The 16429-nt window shown below is 37.9% G+C and overlaps 1 protein-coding gene across 1 annotated transcript in view; it reads right to left on the bottom strand.

Moving 5' to 3' along the window:
• Window positions 1-16429, bottom strand: part of LRP2 (LDL receptor related protein 2) — a 196246-nt gene that overhangs the window by 125571 nt on the left and 54246 nt on the right. Inside the window, exons 7-12 of the mRNA XM_067027528.1 lie at window positions 15541-15660; window positions 14241-14393; window positions 12750-12869; window positions 6675-6803; window positions 4887-5056; window positions 606-829 (exon numbers count right to left, since the gene is read on the bottom strand). Of these exons, the coding sequence (XP_066883629.1) occupies window positions 606-829; window positions 4887-5056; window positions 6675-6803; window positions 12750-12869; window positions 14241-14393; window positions 15541-15660 (916 nt within the window). The remainder of the gene's footprint in view (window positions 1-605; window positions 830-4886; window positions 5057-6674; window positions 6804-12749; window positions 12870-14240; window positions 14394-15540; window positions 15661-16429) is intronic.

Consider the following 16429-nt stretch of genomic DNA (forward strand, 5'->3'; position numbering starts at 1 on the left):
CCTCCCCTCTCTTCCTTTGATTATAAAAATGTAACCCAGTAAGTACTCGGGGCAACACAACACTCGCCTGCCCGCTTGTAAGCCTCACAAGCGTCCTATTCTAATAAATCACTTCTTATCTATCACTTTGCCTCTCGCTGAATTCTCTCTGCCCTGAAACGTAAAGAATATTCAGAGCCCCTCGCAACGCCACCTAGTGGTTTCATATCTATCCCCTCTTTAAAACAACTTTACAATTTATGTTACAGTGATCATGTTAATAATGGTTTAGTTGTAACAATACTATTAGAGTCAGAAAACAGAATCCAATTTCTCAGCCAGGAGAATGTGGCAAACACTAAGAATAAAATTCATACCCCAAAAATATCACATATTTTTAGGACACCAGTAGGTGTGTTTGGACTGCATATCCTCAAATTGGATTATATTTAGCCAACTCCTTTAAAGCTTCTATGAAAAGAGATATGAAATAAACATGGATTCTAGAGTAAAGAACCTAAAAGAAGTCAGGATTAACCTTCAATTATGCCAATGGATGTTTTGTGTACAGGGGGAGAAATAAAACTCCAAAAATGCTGGAATCAGTATGTTTTCACATAACTTACCCAACAGTTGGGTCCACGGCAATTCCTCTAGGATGTCCCAAATGTTCACTTATAATGGTAATCCGTTGGCTTCCATCCAAATTTACCATATCTATGCAGTTGACATTGGTCTCTACAACATAAAGTTTATTATTTACCCAGTCCACAGCCAGATTCTCTGGGTCTTCAACAGAAACATTGAGAACTTCTTGGATATCTAAACCATTAATGTCAACTGAAAAAACCTGAAAGAAAAACCAAAATTATTATACTTCTTAAGCATAATTCACTGGGAGCAGTTTTCCTATACTTCATTCCAGGGACCTATCTTTGTTGCACAAATCAGTCATTTGGATTTAAAAAAAAAAAGAATTCATATATGGCCTTTCTTATGTTGAGGTAGGTTCCCTCTATGCCCATTTTCTGGAGAGTTTTTATTATAAATGGGTGTTAAATTTTGTCAAAAGTTTTTTCTGCATCTATTGAGATGATCATATGGTTTTTATTCTTCAATTTGTTAATATGGTGTATCACATGGATTGATTTGCATATAATGAAGAATCCTTGCATTCCTGGGATAAACCCCACTTGATCATGGTGTATGATCCTTTTAATGTGTTGTTGGATTCTGTTTGCTAGTATTTTGTTCAGGATTTTTGCATCCATGTTCATCAGTGATATTGGTCTATAATTTTCTTTTTTTGTGATGTCTTTTTCTGGTTTTGGTATCAGGGTGATCATGGCTTCATAGAATGAATTTGGGAGTGTTTCTCCCTCTGCAATTTTTTTGGAAGAGTTTGAGATGGATCAGTGTTAGCTCTTCTCTAAATGTTTGATAGAATTTGCCTGTGAAGCCGTGTGGTCCTGGACTTTTGTTTGTTGGAAGATTTTTAATTATGGTTTCAATTTCATTACCTGTGATAAGTCTATTTATATTGTCTAATTCTTCCTGGTTCAGTCTTGAAAAATTGTACCTTTCCAAGAATTTGTCCATTTCTTTGTGGCTGTCCATTTTATTGGCATATAGTTGTTTGTAGTAGTCTCTTATAATCCTTTGTATTTCTGCGGTATCAGTTGTGATTTCTCCTTTTTCATTTCTAATTTTACTGATTTGCATCCTCTCCCTTTCTTCCTTGATGAGTCTGGCTAAGGGTTTATCAATTTTGTTTATCTTCTCAAAGAACCAGCTTTTAGTTTTATTGATCTTTGCTATTGTTTTCTTCATTTCTATTTATTCCTGCTCTGATCTTTATGATTTCTTTCCTTCTACTGACTTTGGGTTTTGTTTGCTCTTCTTTCTCTAATTGTTTTAAGTGTAGGGTTAGATTGTTTATTTGAGATTTTTCTTGTTTCTTGAGGTGAGATTAAATTGCTATAAGCTTCCTCCTTAGAACTGCTTTTGCTGCATCCCATAGGTTTTGGGTTGTCGTGTTTTCATTGTCATTTGTTTCTATTTGTTTTTTAATTTCGTCTTTGATTTCTTCAGTGATCTCTTGGTTATTTAGTAGTACACTGTTTAGCCTCCATGTATTTCTGTTTTTTACAGTTTTTTTCCTGTAATTGATTTCCAATCTCATAGCATTGTGGTCAGAAAAGATGCTTGATACAATTTCAATTTTCTTAAACTTTCCGAGGCTTGATTTGTGACCCAAGATGTAATCTATCCTGGAGAATGATCCGTGTGTACTTGAGAAGAAAGTGTATTCTTCCACTTTTGGGTGGAATGTTCTAAAAATATCAGTTAAGTCTATCTGGTCTATTGTGTCATTTAAAGCTTGTGTCTCGGGAGGGTGGGAGAGAGGGTGATGCAAGAGGGAGGAGATGTGGGAGCATGTGTGTATGTATAACTGATTTAGTTTGTTGTAGAGGGAAAACTAACACACTATTGTAAAACAATTATACTCCAATAAAGATGTTAAAAAAAAATAAAAAACAAATCCCATGGATTATCTACCCCCCCCCAAAAAAAAAAAGCTTGTGTCTCCTTATTTATTTTCTGTTTGGATGATCTGTCCACTGGTGTAAGTGGGGTTTTAAAGTCCCCTACTATTATTGTGTTACTGTCAATTTCCCCTTTCACGGTTGTTAGCATTTGCCTTATGTATTGAGGTGTTCCTATGTTGGATGCATAAACATTTATAATTGTTATATCTTCTTCTTGGATTGATCCTTCGATCATTATGTAGTGTCCCTCCTTATCTCTTGTAACAGTCTTTATTTTAAGGTCTATTTTATCTGATACGAGTATTGCTACTCCAGCTTTCTTTTGATTTCCATTTGCATGGAATATCTTTTTCCATCCCTTCACTTTCAGTCTGTATGTGTCCCTAGGTCTGAAGTGGGTCTGTTGTAGACAGCATACATATGGGTCTTGTTTTTGTATCCATTCAGCCAGTCTGTGGAGCTCAATATAAAAACAAACAATCCAATTTAAAAATGGGTGGAAGACCTAAATAGACATTTCACCAAGGAAGACAGACAGATGGCCAAGAGGCACATGAAAAGATGCTCAACATCACTAATTATTAGAGAAATGCAAATCAAAACCGCAATGAGGTATCACCTCATGCCAGTCAGAATGGCCATTATCAAAAAAGCTAGAAACAGTAAATGCTGGAAAGGGTGTAGTGAAAAGGGAACCCTCCTGCACTGCTGGTGGGAATGTAAATTGATACAACCACTACGGAAAACAATACGGAGGTTCCTTAAAAAACTAAAAATAGAACTACCATATGACCCAGTAATCCCACTACTGGGCATATATCCTGAGAAAACCATAATTCAAAAAGAGACATGCACCATAATGTTCACTGAAGCACTATTTACAATAGCCAGGACATGCAACCAACCTAAATGTCCATCAACAGATGAATGGATAAAGAATGTGTGGCACATATATACAATGGAATATTACTCAGCCATAAAAAGAAACAAAATTGAGTTATTTGTAGTGAGATGGATGGACCTAGAGTCTGTTATGCAGAGTGAAGTAAGTCAAAAGGAGAAAAACAAATACTCTATGCTAACACATATATATGGAATCTTTAAAAAAAAAAAAAAAATGGTACTGATGAACCTAGTTGCAGGGCAGGAATAAAGATGTAGACATAGAGAAGGGACTTGAGGACACGGGATGGGAGGGGGAAGCTGGGGCGAAGTGAGAGTATCATCGACATATATACACTACCGAATATAAAATAGTTAGCTAGTGGGAAGCAGCAGCATAGCACAGAGAGATCAGCTGGGTGCTTTGCGATGACCTAGAGGGGTGGCATAGGGAGGATGGGAGGGAAGCTGAGGAGGGAGGGGATATGGGGATATATGTATGCATATGGCTGATTCACTTTGTTGTACAACAGAAACTAACACAGTATTGTGAAGCAATTATACTCCAATAAAGATCTATTTTAAAAAAAAGAATTCACTGGAGACTTTATTTTACATCATGGGTTACTGGGGGCAGGGAGTTTCTTTAAAAGCATATGAGGCATATATAAAAAGTTGGGTTTACAAAAAAAAGCCTGCATTTCTAATTCTTGGTAGTTAGAGAAAGTTTAATTCAATGTGGACTTCTTGGTGGAGAAGGTGGTAGTGGTTTGTTTTGCTTTCTAGCTGTCATTAAATCAGATCTGCTAATAATCCAAAGTCTCAATTTTTAGAAATTTTATGCAAATTATAAGTTAATTGAATTAAAATTTTATTAATGGTACAAGGAAATGTAAGGGAAGAAATAAAATTCCATAACTCTTTAGGAGTCTCTAAAATTTATGTTTTAAAAATCTCCGTTGCATTACTCAAAGTTGAAATCAGATCCATCACACTTTCCAAATAGGAGAGCATAATGAAATTTTGGCTGTTAAACAAAATACTGTCAATATTTGTTACCCAATCCTCAATTACTGTTCCATTTAGAAGATGCAGGTAAAAATCTGATTTTTATCATACAGGAAAGCAGAATACTTTTTACATTTTAAATGATCAAGTTTCAAAAATTACTACCAAATATCTACCCAGTTTTGAAAGAATGTCTACTATTTCTTTTAATTAGGCTTTTGGACTCCATTTCGAATAAAATTAAAAGTTGCTCAAGGCTAATCCATATAATAGAGTGCTTTGTTTAATAGGTCACATGTAATACTATAGCTGTAAAAGGTGCTGATTAACATAAAATATCTCAAGGGCCTTTTTTGTTAGAAAACAAAGGAACTTTCCCCTCTACTCCCCCAAAAATGAAAAGCTATCAACACTTGGTGCTTGGAGTTCTATCAGCTCCCAAGCTACACTCCAGAAATTTCTATTTACCTTATTTTGCACAACGTCAGTCCAAAAGACTCTGTGTAGGTGATAGTGAAAATCCACACCCACAGCCAATCCACGATTTTGAGACTCTACCAGGATCTCAAAGGTGCTTCCATGAATATCACCTCTTAGCAAATCCCGACCATTGGAGAAGATCACAATGGCCTCACCAACTAAATGTGAAGAAGGAAGGCATTATCAGTTTTTCAAGTGAGCAAAGATGATGAAGCAACTTACAACTATGTTTTCTTATTTGGTTTTAAACCTTCTGAGGCACACATATATGTTATTCTATCCATTTTCCAGATGGGAAAATTGAGGCACAAAGAGGCTTAATGAAATGTCCAAAATCACAGTAAGTTAGGAACAGAGTCTGCCAAGAACTTGAATGTCCTGATTGCTAGTTCTATGACACTGAAGTATCATTGAGAATCTTTGATGATGTGGGCACCTTACCCCAGGTGCAACCTTAGATTGTGTAAAACACAAAACACATTTTAAGGATTAGTGGAAAACCACTCTGTGAAAATCATGGCAATGGTGGATCCAAATTTGCTATACCATATACTCACAAGAATGCAAAATGAATAAGGTTATTCACTGAGGTCTTGTTTGCAATATCAAAGGGTAAAAAATAATATAGAAGTCCATAAGTAAAGGACGAGTTAAATAAATTATATACAACCAAAAAATGGATTTTTGCCACTATTTTAAAAACAACTGTACACCTGAAACACTGGAAATCGACTATATTTCAATTTTAAAATACAACAAAAAATTTTTTAAATAAAGAAAGCTGTCTGTGTTGATATGGAAAGCCCTTGAAAATATAGTATGCAACATTAGCAAGATGAAGAACTGTATGTATAGTTTACCACCATATATGTAAAAATAGGGTTGTATCTATATTTGTATATTCTTACTTATGCTTTTAACAATCTCTAGAATTAAAATAAACAGTGATTATCCATAGGAGAGGAGAAGTGGGAAACTAGGCAGAGGAGAACAGAGATGGTGGGGGGAGATCATATATCTTCTAAATAATTTTAAATTTTTGAAAATATGAGTATAATACCTATTCAAAAATAAATAAATGTTAAAAATCAGTTGTAATAATCTAAAAGTTTGTCCACAGCATATCAGTATTTCTACACAAAAACAACTAGAAAATGGTCGATTCATAGATCATGTGGGCAGATAAGTTTCAGAAAGCCCCCAAAGCCACCTTAAACAGGTGTGAAAAAAACAATTGGAAAAAAAAGAGTAAAGATCTTATTACCCAGAAATCCATGGTGACAAAAATGCTTTGGGAGGCCCTATTTTTTAAAACAACTTTTCATGACTTTTCTCTACCATAGTACTCTTAGAATGAGGGCATTTTCACAAACCAATCCAAATTTAGCAGGTCCATTTTGAACCACCTCTAAATTTTGCACAAACAATGCCTACTGGTACTTGTCATCATATGGTAGGTACAGTAATTAAAAGTAGGTCAAGTGTACTCATAAAATTTATGCGATAGATGACATAATATTCCAGTCCCAAAGTGAACAAGCAACCAATAAAAATTTTTAAAAAACACAAAAAACCTGTTAATCCACAAGTTGGTCCCTAGTAACCAAAGTATGAAATTAATGTTGACCTATTCTTCCAACAGCAGGAGCCACTCCTGATTTGTGGTAATAAAACCCTGCCATCCACATCAATGCTGATATTTCTTTTCTGCTGTGGAAAGAGGATAGTCATCAGAAGTTTACTGTTCAGAAACACAAGTGTCTTTAATTTACTCACAAGAAGAATTAGCTTTACAGCGCTGATGGTGCTCCAAGATATACCCCTCTACACAGTGGCACTGGTGATGGCCAATTCGGTCTTCACATATCTGGTCACAAACTCCCCACATCTGGCAATCATCAAAATCTGCCACATAGGAAATAACCGTTTGTAATCATGTTTAACAGCATTTCTTGAGCACCTTCTGAAAAAAATCTTGGACAAGCTATACAGGAATATGGTGATGCCCCTGCTTAAGTAAGTACCCTCTAGGGGGAAAAAAATAGGCATCATCATACTAGGGAAAACCCAAAGTTTTTTAAAATCTACGTAAAGGATAACTTTGCAGGTGATGCACAACACTGCTTGGACACTTTGCCTTTGCATTTCATTTGTTAATGTTGGTTTACAAAATATCTGACTTTTAGTATAAATGCATCCCTTTAAAATTGTGCTTTCCAATATGGTAGCCACTGCCTTATGCAGCTTCTCAAATTTATATTTAGATTAACTAAAATAAAATAAATTTAATGATTCAATTTCCAAGTCACACTTGCCACCTTTCAAATGCTACATATGATTAGTGTTTACCATACTGGAAGACACAGACATTTCCATCACTGCAGAAAGAACTGCCTTATATCCAGTGGCTCAGTAAGACACAAATCTGTGCCTGCAATAAAGTATCTGGAAAGGTCTGTTTACCCAGCTGCTTTTCCTCTGATGTCAAAAATCGTAACCAAAATTAAAATCATTTTTAAGACATGAAAAATATATTCTCTTCTGACTATTCATTAGCATTATTCATTCATTTAATAAGTGCTTATTGAAAATCCATTACATAATAGAGCTCTGTTCAATGCCATAATAGTCTCAGTTCTACTGTGTAAAAAGAGTTTCAATATAATTGACATATAAACAATACAATATACAGGGGAAAGAAAGTGTCTTTCTCAAAGATTATAAAGCTTAAGGGGCACAGAAATCGTCCTATCTTTGGTCCACTGGTGCCAAATATTTCATTTGACCCCCCCAAGTTCACATCCACTCTTCACCCTCCTTCACCTTGCTCTCTTCCCTTGGAGAATGACCTCCACAGCCTAAACCAACAAGGTTCCCACCCCCTAGGGCTTCAGGAAATTCTCAAGTAAATTATAATTCCTGAGACCCTCAGGTCTAGGATTCTCAAGAATTTCTAGGATCCAATCACACTTGCAGAGCTGTGAGTTGAGTTCTACTACAGCTGCTGGATGGCCCATCATCTTGTGACTCCCCAGCAAGAAAGACCAAGAAAGTCCTGGGATCAAGATAACGGTTCCCATTTACCCTCCAGACCAAGTATAACAACATAGACCAGCATATCTTTCATTCCAAGGACTGTGACGAAGAAAAAATTAATCCAATTTGGACATGACAAGATAAAAGGACATGTGGGTAAAAATAAAAGGCCCGCATTTGATCTATGTCTCCTGTGCCCTTGCCTCGGCCCTAAGAAAGCACCACGTGAGGCTTCGCTTCAGCAGGAATAAAAGTACAGGACATTCGCCCTCAAACTCCCAGGGTGTCATGACCTCATTCTGAATGCAAGACACTATGACTATGTCTAAGGGTCTGGAGTCACCCTGGGAGCAGTTCTCATGTCAAAAAGAGGGTGAAGTCATAACTAGGAATTCTTGGGTGCAAATGTCCTTCGTATCACCTGGGCTACAAATACTTTACAGGTTTAAATGAGTGTATAAACACTGTCACTTTTAATGACTGAATAAGATTCTATTTTCCATTATGAAGAAGAATGAAAGCTAATTAATATCCATTTGTCAGCCAAAGGGAAGACAAGAAAAATGAAAGGAGACCTGAGGTTTTCAAGAGACTAGAAAAGGTAGTAGAGACTGTAAAAAACACTAAAATGCTGCTTTACAATACTCCAGCCCATTACCTTGATCTACTTTCCTTTTTATTCTTTGTCCCCTCCTACCAACAAATACTGCTTTGAAAGTAATTCAAAAAAATGTTTTTAGCATAGACCCCCTTGGACACCCTCTGATCCACCTGACTGTATGAAATCCCACCATGCTGAATGACCTTCCTGCTCTAACTCTGCACCACGATGTCATTCCCTCAACAAACAGCATGTCCTGTCAATCGGAAACAATAACCCCGGTAAACTGCTCCGGCAGCATGCCTCAAAGGCTCCCAGCCAGGTCAACACTACCAGAAGCAGATGAACGGAAGGACACAAAATTTCTTGTCAGGATTTTTCCATTTTATTCTTGATGACCACTGAGGCGTTCACTGGGGAGCCAGATCTAAGGTGGTAAATGTTGTATAGGTTTCCAACACCTGAAGCCTCTGATGAGTCAGCCATGCAGAGGATTACAGCCATAAAGAGAGTATTTGCTGAACTGAAACGCTTGAAAGAGCAGGCCTAAACATTTCCCCTAAAAGCTCAGCTGAAACAAGTGTAACTGGTTTCATCCTGTCATGTATTGAAACTAATGAGTTCTCTTTACAAAGAGAGCAAAATATAGTCTTCTTTGAAAGAAATGTGAAATCACTGTTAACCAAGCTTCAAAACTCAGAGGCAAAGGGTACATTCTTAAAGGAGAGGGAAGGTCACAGAAAAGGTCTCTGCAGGTGTCAGGGGGTCTCACATTCACAAAAGCCCTCAACTGCAGACTTTTGAGCTTCTCTCCAAAGGAAGTCATCTGTACTAAAGTCCTAGGCACATTGTAAAGGAATTGAAAGATGTTTGTGGAACTTAAAATTAGTGCCCCAGTATCAGACTACTTGTAGTGTGCTATGAACTGAATGTCTTCTATGAATCCTGAAATTATCCTGTGCACAGCATAATATTGCAAAATTCTGTCTTACATTCATTAATAGATTAAACATAAAAATCTTGTTAGGAAAGTTTTTCATTTCTTAAGGGCTGCAGAAAATTTAAGTGGCCTGGATCTCTGACCTACAACGCAAACCTCATCACAGGCTTAGCTATTAGAAAAGATGTTGGAAAACGTGTTGGAGAATGTGGCTCTAGGGTGGGGGGGGGGGGAAAGACCGAGAATAGGTTGTGAGGTATCACAAGAATGAACTAGGGATTCTGAAAGAGCAAGTCACTTTTACTGAAAAGACTTCATGGCCTATCAAGTTCCAACTACAAGGCAGTCCAGCCCTAACTCCTCTTTGGGGCTGAGAGGAAAAACAGAAAAGCTAGTGTAATACTGAGAACATGGCTTCTGGTATCTGTACTGGAATTCCTTTTCTACTAAGAGAAAGCAGAGAGGCCTAGAAAACTAAGAGACTGGAAATCGGATTGGCAGCTGGGTGGCCGTAAAGGGGGTGGAGAAGCCTGACATTTGGCAAAAACAGACAAGCAGCCTTATACCTACAGATGAGCAAAACTCCGAGAAAAGAGGGATGTAGCCCTCGCAGTGATGCCAGGAAGCATAAGCAGGGGTTCCAAAGTCAGAAAACCACCCAACAAATGAGGACATGTGTGTGAAAAGTCTTTTTAAATGACTTGAATGCATCTGCAGTGTTATGATAATGATAATGATAATAATAATAAAACACAAAAAGTGTCCTATCATATCACTTAATGCTAGCTGCTGATCATAAATGTTTTATTTATAAAGCGTTTTGAGACGATTAGAAATTTGGGGGCTTTCTTAAATAGTTCAAAGTTCTCTCTGATTCTTCAGGATCTCTCAGGCTGATTTGCATAAAGCATTTAATCTTAACACGTCTTGTCGAATAGAGTTACTTAAGAGGAGCAATCAGATCCAGGGCAAACTTTGGGACACAGTCCTGATATTAGAAATCTAAAATTACCTACTTTGAACACCACAAGAACAACCTCAACTGGATTGCTTTACCGGATATAAAAATCTTGGCATACAACAGGTAAATGAGTGAGCCCCATTACAATACTTCTCAGTAACACTGAGGAATAGACTTTCTCAAGAGTTTGTAAACCAGTCTTTCTTTTTTTTCTTTTTTCTTTTCTTTTATTTTTTGGCCGTGCCACATGGCTTGTGGGATCTTAGTTCCCTGACCAGGGATCGAACCCAGGCCCTCGGCAGTGAAACAGAGACCTAACCACTGGACCACCAGGGAATTCCCCAGAGTCTTTCTGACATTAAAATTTTTTCTGACTATGGGGAAATTATTAAGATCAACCATTATTAAGTTGGAAGCCATGAGCTGAGACTAAAGACTGAATAACTTCATTAGGTTTATCCAAATTCAATATTTTTGGCCAAATTATATTAATATTTTAGAAATTATTTCAGAAGAAATACTTTTCTAAAAGTATTTCATACGTGTGCCATGTTTGTTTTCATCCAAAAAGCCCTAAAGAATCTCAAATTTCTAAGGAGTATCAAAATAACACAGATTCCTGGTAAAATTCTGAATCATCTATCTTTTGAAGATCCATAGATGAATACTTCATAGGAATGAATTTGTTTCAGTTGCCTTCCAGATGCCTTTTGCCAACACCAGTAAAAACCCCTGTGGTCACTTTCTGCTAGTATGTCTGTTGTTCACATAACAAAAGTTAGAAAGAAGGAAAAAGAAATCAGAGCATTAAAAATTCATTGTTCAGGGGGCTTCCCTGGTGGTGCAGTGGTTGAGAGTACACCTGCCGATGCAGGGGACACGGGTTCGGGCCCTGGTCCGGGAAGATTCCACACGCCGCCGAGCAGCTGGGCCCGTGAGCCACAGCTACTGTGGCTGCGCGTCTGGAGCCTGTGCTCCACAACAAGAGAGGCCGCGACAGTGAGAGGCCCACGCACCGCGATGAAGAGTGGCCCCGCTCTCCATAACTGGAGAAAGCCCTTGCACAGAAATGAAGACCCAGCACAGCCATAAATAAATAAATAAATAAATAAATAAATAAATAAATAAATAAATAAATAAATAAAAATTCATTGTTCAAACCCTAAAAAACTGAAAATTGATGATATTTGGCCATGTCTAATTCTCCCATCATAAGAACCCCTTCCTAATCACAGTGGGGTGCAAAGTTGGCTTACACCAAAATCAAAATTTTCCCAGTAGGAGAAATCATTCTTATCTTTCAGATAGGAAAGATGTCAGAAATATTTAGTGCACTGGTGTCTAATTCAATGCCAGCCACTGGATGGAAAAATAACATGATAGAGTTTGTTCTTCTTTAGTACTAGCTTCGAAAATCAGTGGGATTAACAACCAGCATAACATGGGCACTGACTGGCCAGTGTGGTCAGTGTATCGGTGACCTGGTGATCCTCTGTTGTGTTGGGTGACCACTCTTTAGTTCCTGGAACCTAGGAAGGTTTGGACATCCTGGGAAGAGGCCAGAGGAGCAGGGTAAGGTGCTTGATGGATTCAAGGCAGCAGCTATTTACCAACTACATGGAAGTATTTCAGTACAGTAGCCCCTTGGCATTCTACGGGGGTCGGTTCCAGGACCCCCCAGGATACCAAAATCCAAAGATGGTCAAGTCCTTTATATTAAATGGTGTAGTGTTTACATATAATCTACACACATCCTCCTATATACTTTAAATCATCCTTAGATTACTTATAATGCCTAATATCAGTACAATGTAAATGCTATGTAAATAGTTTATAAATACAATTTAAGTGCTGTATGAATAGTTGCCTGCACACAGAAAGTTCAAGTTTTGCTTTTTGGAACTTTCTGCCTTTTTTTTTTTTTTTAATCCCCAGTTGATTTGAATCCGAAGTTGCGGAATTCACAGATAGGGAAGGCTAACTGTATTTAACAAGTATGGCCATATCATTTCTGCTTCCAAGTACATAAAACACAAAACACCAAAAGACTACCTCCATCATCGGGTGGTAGAAAGATATACACATAGATAGTCAACTCACTCATCACACAACCACTCTTTCGCCTTGGGTGCCTCACAAAACCTTCTTAGAGTTAAAACTTCATACTGTCATGTTTTCGGTGAGGACTGTGTTGCTCTTTGTTAATAGACATTCCTAACCACAAGTACAAACTCCGTGATGTTAGAGGGCATGGAACCCACCAGTGCCACAAGCACCGTGATGAAAGACCAGGCCCTCCCACCTGTCACTTACCGACACAGTTATGGGTGCTATTTTCGTTGACGATAAAACCTGAGGGACAGTAACACATCCCTCCACCTGGTGACTTGTGGCATTGGTACTGACAGCCTAAGAACGGACACAAATCCACATCTAAACAGAGAAAAACACTTGGTGAAATGAACGGTGACCTCTGGACAAGGCTGATTTACAAGAAGTAAGAACTTCTTTCAAAAGTAAAAGCTCAGTAAGCATGCAGCAGCCACAGGAAATCTGTCACCACTCAAGCCTTCCTGCAATATAATGCAATAAAAAGCTCGGGAGGAGATATGGAGATATAGGTATACGTATAGCTGATTCACTTTGTTATAAAGTAGAAACTAACATACCATAGTAAAGCAATTATACTCCAATAAAGATGTTAAAAAATTAATAATAATTTTTTAAAGCTCAGCACATATTTTTAAAAAGTTGTTAACTAAGTGTAAGCACAAGTCATCAGAAGTGCTGTTTATGGAAAAATCTGGTCATAAGTCTATCTTTGTGTCAATATCATAGAAGGAAATTCCCAAGAATTCCCAAGTCACTGAACACTAAACACTAAACTCTTAACTTTTAACACTAAAAAGTTAATTAATCATGGCTAGCTTCAAGTGGTGGAATTTCAGGTGACTAATTTTTCTGTTAATTTTAGTTTTCTAACTTTTGTACTATGACTATTTAAAAGGATTCCCAAATGAAATGCCAAAAAGAAGCCAAAGAAGCCTCTTTTTTCCAGGGAAAAAAATCCCCAAAACTTTAGGGTTATAGTTAATGGCCACTGCTAGGCAACTACTAGATAATTTAGAGAGAGTGCTATTGATAAAATCAAGGTCATGAATTATATTTTCTTACAGGAAAGTCAGTTGTCCACAGAATTGATGGTTGATGGTGGGGGAATATTCTACAGCCAAAGGGGGAAGAAAGAAACACTGACTCAAAGTACATATCCCTGAAACCAGAAGCTTCTTGGAGTATATCCAGACAACACTTTTTCCATAGGTATAAGCCATAAAATCTCCAGAATACTTTAAAGTCATCACAATTACCATTAAATCCATTCTTCCTGGGAAGGGGGAGAGGGGAGTCACAAATATTTTTAAGCTCCTCCCATCAAGAGATGGAGTCTATTTCTTCAATCCATTGAATCTGGGCTTGGTGTGACCTGTTTTGGCCAATAGAACACTTGGCAAACATGACATAAGCAGAGGCTTAAAAGAGCTTGTACACTGGGGTTTGCCCTTTCCACCACCATGCAAACAAGCCTGGACTAGCTGTGCTTTTACTGCAGCATCCTGAGATGTGAGTGAGCTAGCCAACCCCCAGAACTGGGAGAAATAACAAATGTTCGCTGGTTAAAGCCACTAAGTCTTGGGATTGTTCATTCTGCAGACACCAACTGATAGCCTCTGTATTTGGCAATCTATTATAGAGAAACAGACACACCTTTACCTGAAAGATGCCCAGATAAATTTCCATACTCACCACAGTGTTGTCCTACAGTGATATTGCTTTCATCTTCTCCTTCTGGACAATCTGAAGTCCCATCACAAACTTTACTAATTGGGATGCATTTTCCAGACTTTGGACAAGCCCATTCATTTGGGTAACATTCATAAGTACGGTTAATTCTGCTTTCTGTGGGGAAAAAAGAGAGAGTTACTACAGGCCACATTAGAGGCAGAGCCAACTCTTTTTCAATACATGGTTAAGAGAGGATAGAGATCAGGTAGACAAGAAGTCTACAAATGACCTATATTTCACAGTAAACTAGTAGTTTCTAACTCTACAACTGACCTTTTATTGATACTCTAAGCAGTGGCAAATGGCATTAAGTTCCACTCTTTCTAGGGGAAGCAACTCCCAGCCAGGTTATAAGAGGAGGAAGCAGAAATGGGCCTGAATTATCAACAAACTAGATGAATAACCCATAGGAGAACATTTAGTTAATTAAATCATGAACAATATAACTAGGGCTATAAAGGTGATGCCGGGATTCCTATGTTTGTTTTTATGTGTGTGTGTGTCATTTTGAGTTGTTCAGTTTGTTTTGTTTCTTTAGTGAAACGTCAACAGTGTAAGAAACACCCAAATGTAGGAAAACAACTCCTTGGATCACTGAAACATGAAACCAATGGACGTTCCCAGAACAAGCATAATTCTTAATATAAAGATCTTACAGAAAAAGCTAAACGAACTTTTTGCCAACCCAATACCTGGGGCTAGACCCGCAAAGGTGACGTGCTTTATTCATGGGTGTCAGCAACTTCTGAACTGTTGGAGGTACTGCTGATGATAACAGCACAGTGAAGAGAGCAAATATCACTGAAAATCTCCTTCTCACTTACCTGGAGAGTGGCCTTTCCCACAGCTAACAATCTCCAGCTCCAAGTCATTTTTCAAGATTATAAGGTCTTAAGACATATCACATTTTCCCTCCTTCCCCAGCCTGCTTTTTTTACATAGACACATCTAATTAAAATAAGAGTCTTAAAGGGAAAACCTTGGATAGGGCTATAGACAGGGGAGAGACTGTCCTACCTATTTGGCCTTAGTGCTAGGAAGGAAAGGATTATAATTTATGCTATATTTGAGTTTTGGGTCTTTTTAGGAAAAGCTAGTGGAATCACCTCTTTCCTCCCCATCCACTAATTCCCCTTAAGCCCAGCCAGTCCAGAAACTTGCATGTCACACAGATAATTTCTAACAAGGAAAGTAGGAAAAACAAGTTCTGGAAAACACTTTAAGAAAACACTTTCCAATCAGAAGCTCTTCCCCTCCTTACCGCATCCATCTTCATCGGCATTATCTACACAGTCACCTTCTCCATCACAAACCCAATTTTGATTAATGCAGAAGCCGTTGGGGCAAGTGAATTCGTTACCTTTGCAGGTCTGATAAGAACCTGGAAGAAAATGACAGCTGCACTCCAAAGATACAAACCACTCAGAAAAAATCAAAGTGCTCACTTTGCCACCTAAACTGAGCTCCTAGAAACTGACATTTCTATGCCCATTTAGTCCCTTAACTATCTTGACAAAAATGAAAAAAAGGAGGAAGAGAAGGAGAAAGAAGAGGAGAAGGAGGAGAAGAAAACAGCAGCTTTGGGTCCAGGACATGAACTCAGGTGCATCAAGATTAAAAACAAGACAGTTATGTTATAGGTTGTCACAGAACAGAGAACACAGACTGACAAAGATGCTATAGACATGCCAATGGCCAACATTCTCTTACTTGGCCACAAGCACAGTCATTGCTATCTAGGACCTAATGATTCTCAGTAACTCATTCCATGATGTCACATTCTTCTCAATGCAGTCCCTGAAACAAGCACAGGTGCCAGAAAAGAAATCAGGCATGGCTCACAGAAAATTAGAGTGATACTGAAAATATTTAACAACCTCTAAGGAATGGTTACCCACCAATCAAAATGGGTGTGGAGAAAATCCTGCATTCTGGTAAATAAGTGACCACCAAAAAAAAAAAAAAAAAAAACACCTGTCAATTTATTGGAATTTATAAAACTCTCTCATGGAAATTTCATATTCTAATAAAATGAGTCTGGAGGTGGCAACAATGAGAGCGTTCGTGTGCATTGCAGGCAATATCATGGACAGAAAAGGAGGGTCAGAGTGAAAATGTGGAGGTAACAAAAGCCACCTGCAACCATACTG

The sequence above is a fragment of the Kogia breviceps genome, chromosome 2 (assembly GCF_026419965.1).
Source record: "Kogia breviceps isolate mKogBre1 chromosome 2, mKogBre1 haplotype 1, whole genome shotgun sequence".
In the NCBI taxonomy this organism is placed as follows: Eukaryota; Metazoa; Chordata; class Mammalia; order Artiodactyla; family Physeteridae; genus Kogia; species Kogia breviceps.